Source organism: Molothrus aeneus, chromosome 19 (assembly GCF_037042795.1).
Source record: "Molothrus aeneus isolate 106 chromosome 19, BPBGC_Maene_1.0, whole genome shotgun sequence".
Taxonomy (NCBI): Eukaryota; Metazoa; Chordata; class Aves; order Passeriformes; family Icteridae; genus Molothrus; species Molothrus aeneus.
In genome coordinates, this window is record NC_089664.1 from 2,673,288 (window position 1) to 2,689,869 (window position 16,582).

Here is a 16,582-nt window from a genome sequence, read left to right on the forward strand (position 1 = left end):
TGGTGATACCAAACCTCCCCCTAGGAGTGGCTTTGGGAAGGAAAATCAGCACACGAGTCATCCAACTGCATTTATTTCCTTCAAAAATAGGTGATTTCTTCGTACAAAATACCAGCCCAGTGGCTCTGCTGGGTGTTAAAAAATAGGGGATAAGGGAAAAAAAACAGCATTTGGTCCTGGCTACTGCATTTGGAATAATTAACCACACTTTCCACATCTTCCTATCATGCCCTGCCTGGGCTGGGGGAGTCACAGCTTCCAGCTTGGGGCACAGGCATGAGCAGAGGCAACCAGAGACAAATAAAACCTCTTTTAAACTCCCCAAACCTCTTTAAAATCCCCCAAACCTCTTTTAAGGTCCCCCAAACCTCTTTAAAATCCCCCAAACCTCTTTAAAATCCCCCAAACCCAGCCCTCTTGGCCCAAAAAAGGAGGAAGGGACAGCCCCATTCCCAACGCCTCATGTCAGGATCAGGCTCAGGAGGAGCTTGGAAGCTCCAGACCCGAGTCCCTCACTGATCCCTCCCTCCAAATGTGGGTATTTGTACAACAACTAAAAGATAAATAAATACATTTGACACTGGCACTTCAGGTAGGTCCTACAGACAAACACAGGCTGAGGTGCTGGGGGTGGAGCAGGGGGTTTGGCTGGACCCATACCAGGAAAAGCTGCCCCAACCACATCCTTTTCCCTAAAAAATAGGAATGAACTCCTCAGAAACCCAGCTGGGAGGAACAGGGGCTCCACAGCCCCACACCTGCTTTGGTCTCAGCAGGTGACTTCTCTTCAACCAGCCCAGCTTCCCTTCATTTTATTTTGTCTGGATGATGCTGTGGGTGGCCACATCCAGGGATGACCAGAAAAAACCTCACAAATGCCCTAAGGGTTGTGCTGGAAATGCAAACCAGAATATTTATATATATGTATCTGTAGAAAGATATATCTATAGAATCAGATACAGATCTGGACATACACAGATCTATTTATATCTGTCTCTCTAGATATAGACAGAAAACTAAATATAGATATGCCTATCTAGATATATCCATTTATAGATACACATATATCACACACACACATTATAGATCATCAATCAACACTCCAAAGAGTGATTTAGCTGCTTATTAGCTAAAAAATTCACATAAAAACCAACAAAAAAATACATTTCCCCAGGGAGGATCCTGCTGGGTTCAAGTCCAAGGGCAGAGGGCAGAGCCCCTTGGGGAGGCCTGGAAAGGGTGGAATAGGGAATGCCAGGGAATGCCAGGGAATTCTGCCCACACAGGCACAGAGGTAAACACAGCTGCCAAGGGGGCTGGACCCACACGAGGTCAGAGCACCCCAGAAGTGCTCAGGGTGGGGTGGCCACGGCCCTAGTGGGACACCCTGCTGCTCCCAAGGGATGGTGCTGCAGAATGCTGGAGACTCCTGCCCTCACCTTCCCCCCTCCTGCAGCTTGGGGGCTCCTGGAGATGGACAGACAGACGGACAGGCCATGCAGGGACTGCAGGGAGGGCAGGAAGGGGGTGGCAGCCAGGGCAGGAACCCCTGAGGTACCTGCAGCCCTGCTGGCCCCAGGTTTGGCAGGAGGCACACAGGACAGGGACAATGAGGAGCCCATCCTCCTCTCCTGGTGGTATGGAGACTCTGGAGGTGCCTCTAGCCCTGCTGCCCCAGGTTTGGCAGGGAGCACACAGTGCAGGGACACTGAGGGGCCCATCCTCCTCTCCTGGTGGCATGGAGGGTCTGGAGGCACCTCTGGCCCTGCTGCCCCAGGCTTTGCAGGGGGCACACAGTGCAGGGACACTGAGGGGCCCATCCTCCTCTCCTGGTGGCATGGAGGGTCTGGAGGCACCTCTGGCCCTGCTGCCCCAGGCTTTGCAGGGGGCACACAGTGCAGGGACACTGAGGGGCCCATCCTCCTCTCTGGGCGGCACAGAGGGGCTGGAGGCACCTCTGCCCCCATGTTGGACAGGGAGCACACAGTGAGGGACACTGAGGGCTCCATCCCCCTCTCGTGTGTCACGGAGGCCCTGGAGGTGCCAGCAGGGCCCTCAGAAGAGGCAGGAGCCCCGTGGCCGGCCCAGCTCTGCGGCCAGGGCCCGGCTGATGCGGCTGGAGCTCAGCCTGGCGCTCTGGGCAGCCTCCACAGCCCGGCCCAGGCACCAGTTCAGCTCCTCCAGCTCCTCCAGCTCCAGGCTCAGGCAGCGCTGGTGGCCCTGGGGCCGGGGGGGACGCTCTGCCCGCCGGGGGACACCGAGGGGGACCCCGGCCAGGGCTGGGGCTGAGGTAGGAACTGCTGGGGAGCAGTAGCTGGGAAGAAGAAGGGACACAGGCTCAGTGATGGGGTCTGTGCCACCACCCCACCTTGTTTCCATCCCTCTTCCCCATCTCCTCCATGCCCACCCCACAGCACCACCCCCTGAACACAGAGGAGCCGGTGGCAGTGTCACCCCACTGTGGATCCCTGGGGTGGGGACAGCCCCTCCTGGGTTCTCCCTCCACCCCTGGGGGATGCTGACCCCCCCTGAACCCCCTCCCAGCCCCAGGGCATCCTTACAGCATGGAGGGCATGTAAGGCACGAGGGGGACGGGTGCCAGGCAGACGGTGGCAGCAGGGGTGGCTGCCAAGTACCAAATTCCAGGTTGCTCCAGCTTCTGGGCTCCAGCCTGGGGACCTGGGGGACAGGAGCCACCAGGGACATGCTCTGCTGAGGGAGGAAGGGGGTTAGATGTCCCCATGGGGGTTCAGTGTCCCCATGGGGGTTTGGTGTCCCCAGGCGTGCCCATGGAGTGTCAGCCCCAGTGCCATCACCCCCTGTGCCACACTGGGTGGGCACAGTCCCCTGGCATCATCAGGGGGCTGAGGTTGTTCCTTGTCCCAGCAGCCAGCCCCCACATGGTGAGGAGCTGTGCCAGGCACGTGTCACCCTTGTCACCCACCATGTGTGGCTGTGTCCCTGCTGCCCATGGGTGCCCGGCAGGTGGGGCAGGACGTTCTCCTGGGGGTGCTGTGCTGGGGGTGCCTGGGAGTGTCACCTCCCCCAAATGCAGCTGTGGAGAGAGGACATCAGGAATGGCCCCTGCACTGCCAGCCAGGGATGGTTGGGAAGAGCTGAGTGGTTTGGGGGGATGGTGAGATGGGGAGGGGGCTTTCCCTGCAGGAAAAGGGGGGTCTGCAAAGGTGGGCTCTGCACTGGCACCTGGGACAGGGCTGGGGACAGGTGACAGTGCTGCCAGTGACACCTGGAAACCCAGGGAATCCCAGCAATCCCAGGGAATCCCAGCTATTTCTGCCCATACAGGCACAAATGCCAAGGGGGGCTTGACCCGTGCAGGACCCCCACGAGGTCAGGGCATTGCCCTGGGGGACAGTGGGGTCTGGCCAAGGGACAGTGAGGAGAGCCCCAGGCCATGAGGAATGGGTTTGTCTGTCCCCTCCCTAAGCCTCTCCAGTTAATTAATTAAGGTCATTAGCAGCTGTTAGCGGTGGTAGGGAAGGGCAGGGGCTGAGCACCACTCACCTGATGCCGTCCTGCCCCTGTGACATCGGGGACACCCCGAGGTGCCCGGCTCTTCCCGGGGTGCCGGCGTGGCACGTGGTGTCCCTGTCTGGTACCGTGTCCCTGCCGAACCCCAGCGTGAGCATGGCAGGGTCCCCAGGGTAGGGGCAGCCACCTTCAGCCCCACCACCGACCGCCACCAGCCCCCACCTGCGTGCTGTCCCCGGAATGTCACCGGCCCCGGGGCCTTCCCAAGGCGCTTCCGCAGGGCGGGGGGTGCCCGGGGCCCGGGCTCTGACTCGGAGGCTGCGGTGGAGGACAGGGAAGGGGGGTGGCATCCGCCGGGACCCAGCTGCAGACCTGCAGGACCCACCCCAGGCTGAGCACTGCGGGCTCCGTGGGACCACCAGGACCCCAGGGTCCTGCAGCCCCACAACATTATGGGGAGGGCAAGTGGCACGCAGGGAGGAGCGTGTCCCCTCTGTCCCCACCCCACTTACCGAGGTCCAGCTCGGGCTTGCTCCGTGGCAGCGATGCCGACCTTCCCCTCCGCATGGGTGTGACCCTGGGGGCCGCCCTGCCCCGCACAGGGGGGCTCGGCTCCCTGCGCAGGGGAGAGAAATGCTGTCACCACCTCCACTGTCACCACCTCCACCCACCAGGCTGGCAGTCCCCTCAAGCCAAACCCCTCCCTGCTTACAGCAGTGATGGGGACAGGCTGAGGCTGGGGGCGTCCCCCCTGCCACCTACCCCGAGGGTGTCGCGTCCTGCGGGGCCGATGCTCCGCTGGTCACCGGCTGCCTCCGGGCCGGGGTGACACCGGGAGTGCCTTTTCCCTCGGGGTAGCTGCGGGAGTGGCACAGGCTCTCCTCCAGCCTCCGCCGCAGCCGCCACACCTCGTCCTGCAGCGCCCGGATGGCCTGGCTGCCCCAGGACACATGTCCCAGTGAGGGGGGGGCAGCCAGCAGGGACCCCAGCGGTGCTGGTGGCCCTTGGGGAGCATCAGCACCCCCCTCCCAGATCCCCCTGGGACCCCCCCCAAAACCAAGCCTGGGCTGGCATCCAGTGCCCTGTGGGTGCCTTTGGGGGGTCCCTGTGTCACCCACGGGGGTCTGGCCTGGTTGGGGGTGCTGGGACACAGCCACTCACTCGCGCTCCAGACGGGAGCCCAGCAGGTCACAGTGAGCCGGGTCGAGGGACGGCAGGTCGGGGGACAGGAGGGTGGGGGATGGCGTTTGGGGGGAGGGCAGGGGGCTGGTGGGGCTCCTGGCCACGGCTGGGGGGTGGCCACCGGCGCTGGCACAGCTCCTGGCTCCCACCTCTGAGTCCGTGTGAGCTGGGGAGCAAGGGGAGCACAGTGAGCTGGGATCATCGAGCAGAGACTGGAACACACCTCCCTCCACGGAGGGTGACATCAGCACCACGTGGAGGTCTGGGAACCCCAACAATCAGAGCCACAGAGCCAGGGCCCCCCAGATCTCTCACCCTCGCCGAGTCCTGTGTACTCACTGCCATCACCGTCGGGGTCTGGCCCCACCTCGCTGCCCTCAGCCCAGCGAGGGGGGGAGCTGCTCCGAGAGGGGCTGCTGGGGGGCCCCCCTGTGCCCTCCGGGAGGTAGATGCCCATCAGTGCCGTCTCGGAGGGAAGCGGGGTCATCTCTCTCTCCCGTGGGGAACGGAGGCTGCTGGGGATGGGGACGGAGGGTCCCAGAGAGCCCCGAGCCCTGCGGAAGGGATGGGTCATGTGGGCAGCCCCAGGGCTCCCCCTGGCCACGGGAGCTTGTCTTTTTTAAAAGAGCTACTCTTTTTAAACTATCTTCTTTTTATATCCCAAGAGCATCATCATGGCAACACACTGTGAGGAAGAGTACACTTACTGCAGTGTGAGTTGAAGAAAGTGTTGCTAGCTCAGGTATCAGGAAACTGATTCCAAAAGATGATTCTCAGCAAAGCTGATAGAATCATTGAATTGCAGGACAGCAGCTTGGGTTGGAAGGAACTGAAAGATCATCTGCACATCTCCAACCCTGCTCCCCACACCCTCGGTGCCTCTCTGCCATCCCTGCTCCTCAAATCCCCCACATCCCGCGGGCAGAGCCTAATTCCTGCAGGCAGAGCCATACCTGGGGCCGGGGGGATGGTGCTCGGGGGTGTGCACAGGGGGTGACACCCTGCTGGCCTCCGAGCCCACGAAGCCACTGTCGGTCTCTGGGGACACGATGCGCTGCTGCTCCTGCAGAGGGACAGCAGGGTGGGTGCCCAGCAGCCCGGGGGGCTGTGGGGGGGTCCCAGGCAGGGATCCACAGTCCCAGGGACTCACCTTGCGGGGCCCGGGCTGGGGGGCACCGCTGCCTGTCCCACCGAGGGACAGGGACACCCGTGGTGGCCCAGGGACCCCCAGGGGGGGCTTGGCAGAGGCTGGTGGCTCCTCAGCAGTGGCAGGGGAGGGGTGGCCCAGTGTCTCCTCCAGGTTTGGGGGTTCTCTGGGGGGAAGGGTCGCAGCTCTTCTCTGTGGAAGGTGCCTGTGGGGAGGGGATGGAGAGGGAATGATGGGGCAGAGAAACCCCAGACATGGGGAAATGTCCTGGTCCAGCTCTGCCATGGAGGAGGCCCCATGGTAAAACTGTTAACCCCAAGGTAAATAAAACTGGAGATCTGACATCAAACCTGCTCACACCTGCCTCCCACAGCACTTACAAGGCCAAGGGCTCGAGGTTGGGCTCCTCCTCGAGTGACCGTGTCCTGCAGGGGACCTTGCTGGGGCCACCGTCCCCTGCCGTGGGTGCATCCACCTCCTCCTGGGACTGGCTCCCCACCAGGCTCAGCCGCTCCAGGCTCAGCAACTCCGGCAAGGACTTGAAGTGCTTGTACCTGGGGGGACCCGCGGGCAGGAGCAGGTGGCTTTGGGGACATGCCCTGTGCCTGTGCCCCCCCTGCCCCGCTGTGAGGGCACTCACTGCTCCAGCAGGTTCCCAAAATCCTCCTCCACTTGGCTCTGCTTGTGCCAGAGGGGCCAGGGCAGCCCCTCTGCCACCCCCTTGCTGTCCCCTGCTGTCCCCTGAGGATCCTCCACCAGCGCAGGGCTCTGTGGGCACAAGGGGGTGAGAGGGGCAACCCCCCATGAATGCAGTGGGGTGGGGAACCTTTGCACCCCCAGCTTACCTCGGGGCGTGGGGAGTGGGCGGCCGGTGGTGGGGATGGGGCTGGGGGGCAGGGGGGCTGCAGAGGGTGCTGAGGGGGGGGCTGAGGGGGGGGCTGAGGGGGGGGCTGCCGCCTGGCCCCCGGCTCCAGCCGCTCCTTCAGCCCCTCCAGGCGCAGCCCCAGGCGGTAAATCTCCCCTTCCACTGCCCTGCAAGACACCAGCCATCAGTGCAGGGGGGACAGCGACCCCCGGGGACTCTCCGGGGGCTCTGGGGAGGGGGTGGCAGGGGGATGGAGCCCGTACCGGTCAGGATCAAAGCCCCCCGCAGTCGCTGGGAGCTGCTGCCGGCCTCGCAGGTATTCCCGCTCCAGGGCATCCTGTGCATCCTTCAGCATCCTCATCCTCTGCGGCACAAGAGCGGTGTCTGAGCCTGTCCAATGGGCCCCGGGCATGCCCCATGCCCCCAGGCTGGGGTCGGGGAAGGGGCTGACACACCTGGAGCTGTTCCGAGGGTGTGGGGGTCCCTGCACGCACCCAGCTTTCGAAGGATTCCACCTGGCCGGAGTTGTATGGGCTGAGCATGGCCCTGCTGTGCCCCCTCTGCACCCCCTAGACCCCCTATATGAAGCATCCCCAGGGACTGCTCCAGTGCAATCCCCCACTGCAGCCCTCTCCCTTTCTTTCCTTCTTTCCTTCTTTCCTTCTTTCCTTCTTTCCTTCTTTCCTTCCTTCCTTCCTTCCTTCCTTCCTTCCTTCCGCCACTTCCGCCACTTCCTCCCGCCACTTCCTCCCGCCCTCCCCAGCACCCCACAACACTCCCCCGCCCCACAGCATCTCCCCCAACCCCTCTGATCCAGATCCCCTCCACAGCTGCCCCCAGCAGCGCCTCCCCAGCTTATCCCCATAGTCCCCCATCAAAACTCCCCCCAAATCCCCTCCCTGCAGCCAGCACTCCCCAAAACCCCTATTCCACGCAGCCCCTCAGCACCCCCCTGTACAGCTCCCAATTCCCACACCTCTCCACGCCCAGCCCCCCAGCAGCCCCCCAGTCCCTACCTGTGCCTGCAGCCTGCGGCTCTGCCCTGCCAGGGCCCGGGTGAGCTGGGGGCCAGGGCAGCAGCACGGCCCGGGGCAGGTGGGGCAGCACCCCCCGGGCAGAGGAGGGGACCGAGGCTGGGGTGAACCCCCCTGCTCTGATGGTCCCGGGGCTGCAGCTGTGAGAAAACACAGGGACAATTGACACTGCAGCAGTGGTGACACCAGCGTGGGGAAGGGGCTGTGGGGGACAATCCTCCCAGAAGCAGAGCAGGAGGGCCGTGAGCAGGGCAGGGGACATGGATCAACACACCTGTGAGGTGTGGGACTGTGGGATGTGGGATATGGATCAACACACCTGCGAGGTGTGGGGCTGTGGGATGTGGATCAACACACCTGCAAGGTGTGGGGCTCTGGGATGCGGATCAACACACCTGTGAGGTGTGGGGCTGTGGGATGTGGATCAACACACCTGTGAGGTGTGGGGCTGTGGGATGTGGGATATGGATCAACACACTGGTGAGGTGTGGGGCTGTGGGATGTGGACCAACACACCTGCAGCTGGTGAGGCCGGGGCTGTGGCCATGCCCAGAGCCGCTGTCCGTGCCTGTGGGATGCTCAGGGTCATCACTCGGCTCCCGGTGGCCACGGTGCCCACCGCGAGGCTGCGGCTGGGCTGGGGCGGGTCGGAGAACAGGCTCACCTGGGCAGGGAGAGCGGGTTTGGGCAGCCAGCCCGCACCCCGACCCACCCACCGTGCCCCGGGGCACCCTGAAGCACCCCATGGGCACAGCAGTGGGTGCGGTGAAGGTGGGGACACACGTGCGGGGGGTGGTTGGCACAGCCCTGCCTCAGTTTCCCCACCCACGCGGTGGCAGAGGTGACACGGGGACGCGCTTCCTGCCATCTCAGAGACGTGTCCCGCCATTCCGGGGACAATCTGGCTGAGCCACCGCCCTGGCACGGAGGGGACCGTGCCAGACGAGGGGGGCGCCATGCTCCCCGGGCTGCTGTGGGCTCTGCGGTGGCCTCAACCCCGTCCCTGGGCTGGGACCGCTCAACCGCAGCTCCCCGGGAGGAGGAAGAGGAGGGGGGCCGGGGGAGGAAGGCACAACTCATAACTTCAGGGAGCGGGGAGCAGAGAGGGGAACCCCCCCAGGCGTCCTGAAGCCCCCACCCACCCTGGCGCCCAGGCGCAGCTGGTCGATGGTGTTCTCAGCCTCGGCGTACTTGGTCAGCAGCTTGTGGTAGTCGTCCTGCAGGGAGGGGACACCAGTGGGGGACAGCACCCGGCACGGGGGATGCCCGAGGGGTGGGTGCTAAAGGGGGGAGGCAGCCCTGTGTGGGGACAGCACGGAGGGGCAGTCCCATGGGTGGGCTGTAGGAACCCCCTCTCCGAAACACCCAACCCCTCTGTGCAGATGTGACCCCCTTTTCTCCGCGTGGGGAGAGCCCCCTCTCCTCCCAGGAGGACAAACATCCTGAGGGTCACAAGCTCTGTGGGGGTGACCACCATCCCGGGGGGACACGAGCATCCTGTCCCCAGGCTGAGCACTGCCCACATCCCTGCTCCTTCCCTCCTCGCCAGCTCCATGCAGGACCGGGAAAGGGTGACCAGCACCACACCCCCATGGATGCCCCAGAGGCAGGGACACCCCCATGTCCCCCCACCCTGCAGACCCTCCCAGTACGGCTGAACGGGGGGAGCCGGGCGTTACCTGGAGCTGCTGCACCAGCGCCGTGGCTTGTCTGGGGGACCTGAACTCCTGCGGCAGCCCGGCCGTGCTGGGGGGCTGCGGGGACGCCCCCTCGCCGCTGCTCAGCAGCACCTCCCGGACGATCTCGGCCGGGGATTTGAAGCCGATGGGGCCGCGGGGGCGGGCGGGCAGCACCCGGCCCCGGGGCGGGCGGTAGCTCTGGTCGAACTTCACCCGCGCCTCCACCTTGGACAGGTCGGGCAGGGGGTGGTTGAGGCGCCCTCGGCCGTACTGGGTGCCCTCGGTGCCCGTTCCCGAGGGATCCTTTGTCCCCTTGGCACCCGTTCGCCTCCGGGGGCTCAGGGACCGCGACTGCCGGGCGGGCTTGGGGGACACCACGGCGGGCGCTGCTTTCTTGGGCACCCGGGATCTGCCGTGCCCTTGGGGTGCCGGGGCATTCCCGGCGCCCTGGGGCTGCCCGGTGGGTGCCGAGCCAGCAGGTGCCATCCCTGTGCCAGCTCTCAGGGGCTCGGGCACACGCTCGGGGCTGGGGCCATCGGGGGAGAGCTGCGGGGGGAGGCTCCGTCTCGGGCTCCACTCCTGCCTGTGCCCCCCGATGGTGTCCCCGGCCGTGTCCCAGCCCCGGTGCTGGCGGGACGGGGTGCCAGGGCCAGGGCTGGCGTCCGAGAGCCCTGAGGTGTCACCCCCGTCCGTGCTGCAGCCCCGGGGCTGGCACAGAGCCCGGCCGGCCCTCACGGCCTCGGGGCTGCCGCTGGAGCCCGAGCCCCAGCAGCCCCCGGAGGACAGCTCGGGGTCGGGGTCCCCATCGCTCTCCGCCCCCCAGGGCCCCTCGTCCCCCCCGGAGCTGCCCCGCTCCTCATCCTCCTCGGCCGGCTCCTGCCGCGGGTGCCATGGCCCCTCCTGCGCCGGGGACCCCTCCTCCAGCTCCTCACTGCCACCTGCAAAACAGCGGCACCGCGGGGCTGTGGCCACCCACACCCAGCCGGTGTCCCCGGCCCCCCCTCTCCAGCAGCTCCGGCGACATTTGGGACCACCCCTTGTGGGCAGGACTCACCCCACGGGGGGCTCCTGGCACCCTCCCCCAGGCCGATGACCCCATCCTCGTCCATCCGCCTTTCAAAGTCGTCTTCCTCCTCCTCCTCCTCCTCCTCCTCCTCCTCGCCGTGCCAGCGCGTCAGCTCTGTTTGTGTCCAGCGCAGCCATGGTGCCGGGCTGGCCATGGCCCCTCACTTGTGTCGCTTCATGGCCCGGCGGCGGTGGCGGCGGGCTGGGGACCTCCTTGTCGCGAATGTAGGTCACAGCATCGCCGCCGCGTCCTGGGGGCGCCGGGGGAGAGGGAGGCATGCTCAGCGGGACACGGTGCGCTCTGTTTGAGGTGTCTTCCCTGTCCCCCAAATCCCGGCGACAAGAACAACCCCCGATGACGGTGGGGACACCCTCGGATCAGACCCCCCCACCTCTGCATCCCACCCTGAAGCTGGAGCTGCCACATCTCTGCCAGGTCCTCGTGGGGAAGGAGCCCCTCAGGGCCACCCCAAAAGGTTTGTCCCCCACCCCGGGAACACCCAGGCCATGCTGGCACCCTGTGGATGTCACCCCAGCTGGGCAGCCACACCCTGGGGACCACCAGCAGTGCTGGGGGGGCAGGAGCACCCCAGAGAGCCCTCTGGATGTGGGGCCACAGCAGAGACCTGATACAAAAATTCCCATGATGATCCCAAAGCATGAGCTCCCCCTTCACCCCCGCACAGGGTTTCTCCAGCAGCCGGATGCCAAAACCCCAAATGTGGAGTGTGGCAAGAAAGGCCACGGGGTTTCCAACCCCTCTGCTGGATTGGAGCCCCATAAGCCCAAATTTTGGCTTGGGGGGGTCAAACCAGGCACCTCCAGCCCCATGCAGGGGACACTCACCCTGTACCAGCAGCCTCAGGACATCCCCATCACTGTGACCCCATGAAAACCGAGCGCCCCGAAACCTTCCTGTGCCTGTGGGGCAGCCCAGCTTTTGCAGAAGGAGGAAATGATGTTTCCTGCAAGTTTGCAGGTGGCCACAAAAGTTTTAACCCCATCCGGCCCTGCGCAGTGGGGGCTGAACTCTCCTCCTGCAGCATTTTCTATCAAAACCTTTATTTTTTAATCCATTTCAGAGCAAAATGCCGTAGGAAGAGAGGGGAGGGAGATCCCTGGGACCATCAGCAGTTGGCCCATAAAACATCAGCACAAAGATTTTCCAGGAGACCTAAATTAAGCTTTAAAGCCCCAAAATTCAGCCATCCTTAGAAATTCCCCCAGATTTCCACAGGGAGGGTCCAGCTGGCCCCAGCCTGGGATGCTGCTCTCACTCCCAGGGGTGCTGTGGCTGCACCCAGGCACTGTGGCCTGTCTTGGCACATTCACAGGCAGCCAATTAAGCCAGCTCGTTAATGTGTAATTAGTGGCACGCAGAGGACAGCTTGACGAGCTAATGAAACCACAGCATGATCCCTGGGGTGGCTGCTCTTAGCCAGAGGGTGCTGTGGTGATTTTGGGGTGCTGTGGTGATTTTGGGGTGCTGCTGGCTGGGGTATGGGGGTGATGAGGAGTAAACCTATCCACAGCACCCACATGCTCTGGGAAAAGTCCTCTGATCCTCTCCCAAGCCTCAGTTCTGCACATTCCTTGGGTGTTTGTGAGGTTTGAGGTTATTCTCCAGCCCTGCCTGGCGTCAAGGGCATCATCCTTGCACCAGCCTTGCTCCCAGCCCTGCCTGCATCCTTGGGGATTTCAAGCAGGAGCAAAGCCCAAAGCATCCCTTAGGGTCTTGCAAACCTCCTGGGGGGTTTGCATGAGGTTTTCTCCCCCACAGTGAGTGGATAACTCCATTCCCTACACCTGGAGATGCTCCACAGCTTCTCATGCCACCGGGGCTGCCCACAGGATTCTTCAGACTCTGAGCTACTGAAACCAAAGAGGGATTTTGGCTTTAGCTCCTCCCTGGGCTGGGATGTTTCCAGCCCCAAGTCCTTACACACATCCCAGAGATCCCCACCAAGTGCCTCCCATCCCACCTGGAGCTCTGCAGGATCCCAGAGCCATGAGGAGCCCCAAACACCACGCTCAGGATTCCCACAGGAGAGTGCTGGGTGAAAGGAGCCTGGGTGTAGGATTGTGTTTGCTATTGACAGAGTGACCAAATTATTCTTTGTCTACTTAAAAAGGCAAAAAAAAGCCCAAAAGTTGCTCTCCTCAATTGGGTAAAAAGACACCTCACAAGACATTTAGGACTTCACCTCAAACCTGGGGCTGCCCAATTAACCAAAGGCCAAAAACTCCCACCTAAGTAATTCACTAAAAAAAGAAGAGAACAAAGGAAATAATTGCTTTTGTGGAATGTCTTAACAAAAACCAAAAACCTCTTACCCCTAACTCAGTTTTTCTCTACAAGAGCTTTATTATTTTGCCTTTTATTAATTTTTTTCTGTTTCCAACGCTACCTAAAAAACCATCCTACTAATTTTATATCATTAAAAGTAACTAAGCTATCTCAAGTGTAATAAATTCTCTAAGAGCTCCTAAGACCTAACTCAAAAAAACTCCATCACCTGGGGGTCCTGTTCTCTTGGGATAAAGGGAGTTAAAACATTCCCAGCCCATTTCTGGTGGTTTTTTAACCCCATCCCAGGCAAGGGATGGGGATTTTGCATCTCTTGAAGGAGGCCATGCCTAACTCACATTTTGTCACCCCATTTCTGAGCAGCGATTCCCACATGCACAGCCCACAGCAGCTGCAGTCCAAACCCAGCCACAGTTATTGCTTTCCCAGAAAATCCCTCTGCTGATGGGCATGGTGGCAAGAGCAAAAACACTCAGAATCTTTTCCCCCCTCTAAGTGATTTTCTCCCTGTTATGGGAGCGCAGAAAAGCTTGAAAAATGATGTGGCTTCATGCTCAGCAGCCACAAATCAAACAGAAACAATCCCAAATGTGTGTGCAGAAATGTATCCATATATTTTAATTTTCCTCTTTGAAAGCCAGGATTTTTTTGCAACAGGCAACTGGGAAAAAAAGCTAAAAAGAAATTTAAAAGCCTCAGCTAAAAAACCCTGAACTCTGCTCTGCACCAGCCCCTCCAGGCCTCTCCTGCCCTACAAATCCCAGCCAGGGCTGTCCCAAATTGCGGCTCAGGGTAGAGGGGCTCAGCTGAGGGGGGGATGCTGCCAGCAGTGCTGGGTGCTGCCAGGTCTGTCTGTCCCTCCTGAATCCTTTCTGCAGGCAGCAATCCCATCCCTGTCCCATTCCCTGCCCTGATCCCATCCCATCCCTGATCCACTCCCTGCCCTGATCCCATCCCATCCCTGATCCACTCCCTGCCCTGATCCCATCCCTGATCCACTCCCTTCCCTGATCCCAACCCTGCCCCACACCCTGCCCTGATCCCATCCCTGATCTCATCCCTGCCCCATCCCATTCCATCCCTGATCCACTCCCTGCCCTGATCCCATCCCTGCCCCACTCCCTGCCTGGATCCCATCCCTGTCCCACTCCCTGCCCCGATCCCATCCCATCCCTGTCCCACTCCCTGCCCCGATCCCATCTCATCCCTGTCCCACTCCCTGTCCTGATCCCATCTCTGATCCCATCCCTGCCCCATCCCATTCCATCCCTGATCCACTCCCTGCCCTGATCCCATCCCTGTCCCACTCCCTGCCTGGATCCCATCCCTGTCCCACTCCCTGCCCCATAATATCCTTGATCCCATCCCTGTCCCATCCCTGTCCCAATCCCATCCCTGTCTCACTCCCTGTCCCATCCCTGCCCTGGTCCCATCCCATCCCATCCCATCCCATCCCATCCCATCCCATCCCATCCCTGCCCCGATCCCATCCCTGTCCCACTCCCTGCCCCGGGCAAAGACCGAGGTGCGAGGCTGATCCCGCCCAGCTCATCCTGCGTGGGCAGGGAAGCAGCAGCCATCCAGGCCAGCACGGAGCCATCGTAGCTCCTGGCTTTATCAGTGCTGACAGCAGAGGAGACAGGAGCATCCTCCGCCCCAGGGCTCGCTCGGTGACAGGGAAGGGGGGGTCAGGGCTGCTGTCACTCTGCCTTCACTGCCCTGTCAGCCCCGGGAAGAGCAGGGGGGATTGGGGGGCTCTAAACCCCGCAGCTCCATCCCCACATTCTCTGGGTGATGTGGAATTACCCTCCTGCCCTGTGTCCCAAAATTCCTTTGCCTGGGATGGGTTAAAGCCCCTCCTGCACATCCGTGCCCATCTGGGATGCAGGGGGGGCTAAGCCCCCATCCCAGGGCCTTGCATGGATGTTTTGCATCTCTTTTAGAGAGGTTTGAAGGAGGCTAGAACGGCCTCGGGCTGAAACTTGGCAAGGCATGTCTGCGCTCCAGGAGGGAGAAATTCCTGGTGTATAAACCCTTTTTTAAAGCCCACAGAGCCCCGTTTTAATAGCCATGAAAGAGGGCAGAGAAGCGGAAACGCTGCGTTCTCAGTTTGCATTATTTCCTACTAGAACAAGGGAGGGACCATCACAGCGAGGAAGAGCCTGACAAACCTCGCTGGTCCTCTGAAAGCACACGCCTGTCACCATCACTGCAAAGCCCACGTGTCACCCCAATTCCAGCAGCTGGAGGGGCCACGTCCCCCCCAGCCCCCCATACTGCCACACCCCCACGGAGAGGCACCAAAACACCATGGAAATGTCATTTTTCCATCACTTGCACAGAAGCAAAGCCCGACAAGACAGAGAACTCTTCTTTCCTCCCTCCTCCCTGGCACACGGACCCTCCTGTCCTGGCTGGGGTGCATCCCCGGGCTGCAGGGCTGGGGGCGGATGGCTGTTATGCCCTGAAGGACAGACAGCCTTAATGCCCTGAAGGACAGACAGCCTTAATCCCCGTCTGGAGAGCGCTGCCGCTGTCCCCGGCACAGCCGCTGCCACGGAGATCCCTTCTTAGCACAGGGCAGAGAGGCAGCGGGGACACGGCCGGGGAGATTGTGCTGAGCTGAACCAGCCCCGGCTTCCCTGTGCCACGGCCTCAACCTCCCACAGTAAAGAATTCATCCCCAATATCCCATCCAGCCCTGCTCTTTGTCAGTTTGAAGCCATTCCCTGTGTCCTGTCCCTCCATCCCTTGTCCCTCCCCAGCTCTCCTGGAGCCCCTTTAGGCACTGGGAGCGGCTCTGAGCTCTCCCTGGAGCTTTTTCATCCCCATCACTCCTGCCCTGCCGCGCTCCCTGCCTGCCCTTGAACTTTAAGAAGCGATTTCAGCCCTGCCCGGAAGGCACCGAGCGGCTGCGGCCGAGCACGGGACACCCGCGACACCCTCGGGCACCGGCGGCTGCCATGAACACGGCTGCCCTTTAAATAAAACACGGAACTGAAGCTGAACCGACTCACCCGGAGGAGCCGGCGGCAGCTCCCGGCCCCGCAGCCTCCGAGAGCCCCGGCCGAGCCTCCGAGCCGCCTCCGCAGCCCCTGACGAAACTCTGCCGGAATCCTCCGGCCCCGGCGGGGAGGAGGCACTGTCAGAAGGAAAGTTCTGACAAGTTTCCTCGGGGCCACGGAGGCTGCGATGGCGCGGGGAGGACACGCCTCGGTCAGGAGCGGCGTGTCCCGCATCCTCCCGCCGTGTCCCGCATCCTCCCGCCGTGTCCCGCATCCTCCCGCCGTGTCCCGTGTCCTCGGCCGCAGGGACCCTGCCAGGGCTCGGGGTGCCCTCTCTCCGCCCAGGGACCCCAGCAGCTCCCGGCTGCGAGCCAGCCCTGCCCGAGCCGGGCTCAGCAAAGCCGGGCTCAGCAGAGCCGGGAGCTCTGGATGCGGCCCCGGGATGGGGCCCGCGGGCTGCGTCTCCAGCTGTGCCTCCAGCTGTGGCTCCGGCGGAGCCCCGGGGGCTCTCTCCTTCCTTCCAGCTGCAGCAGGGGCTGCAGGGAGCGGCCCAGCCGTTCCCAGCCCCCCCGGGCACAGCTGGGGCACATCTGGCCCGCGGGCACTGCTGGAGCGGCGCCTTCACCCCGCGCTGCCCACCTGTAGGGAGAGCCCGGCCGGCGCCTCCTCGGCCGGCGCTGGGCGGCTCCGGTCCCGATCCCGGTTCTGGTCCCGATCTCGGTCCTGATCCCGGTCCCAGTCCCGATCCAGCCCGGCCCGGTCCCGCCGGACAAAAGCGCGGCCCGCGGCGCCAGGGGGCGTGGCC

General features: G+C 62.6%; 1 protein-coding gene across 1 annotated transcript; it reads right to left on the reverse strand.

Annotated features, from left to right (window-relative positions):
* Positions 1 to 57: 57 nt before the first annotated feature.
* Positions 58 to 16,528, reverse strand: AKNA (AT-hook transcription factor). Its single transcript, XM_066563151.1, has 22 exons — positions 16,417 to 16,528; positions 10,454 to 10,715; positions 9,400 to 10,337; positions 8,863 to 8,937; positions 8,237 to 8,384; positions 7,703 to 7,860; positions 7,142 to 7,201; positions 6,950 to 7,050; positions 6,667 to 6,853; positions 6,462 to 6,589; positions 6,202 to 6,405; positions 5,825 to 6,026; positions 5,628 to 5,734; positions 5,014 to 5,228; positions 4,654 to 4,840; positions 4,255 to 4,428; positions 4,005 to 4,108; positions 3,715 to 3,810; positions 3,526 to 3,627; positions 2,945 to 3,055; positions 2,562 to 2,709; positions 58 to 2,314 (listed from the first exon to the last, which is right to left on the reverse strand). The coding sequence occupies exons 2-22, from the start codon at positions 10,617 to 10,619 to the stop codon at positions 2,056 to 2,058; spliced, it is 3,870 nt and encodes a 1,289-aa protein (XP_066419248.1). The 5' UTR covers positions 10,620 to 10,715; positions 16,417 to 16,528; the 3' UTR covers positions 58 to 2,055.
* Positions 16,529 to 16,582: the final 54 nt, after the last annotated feature.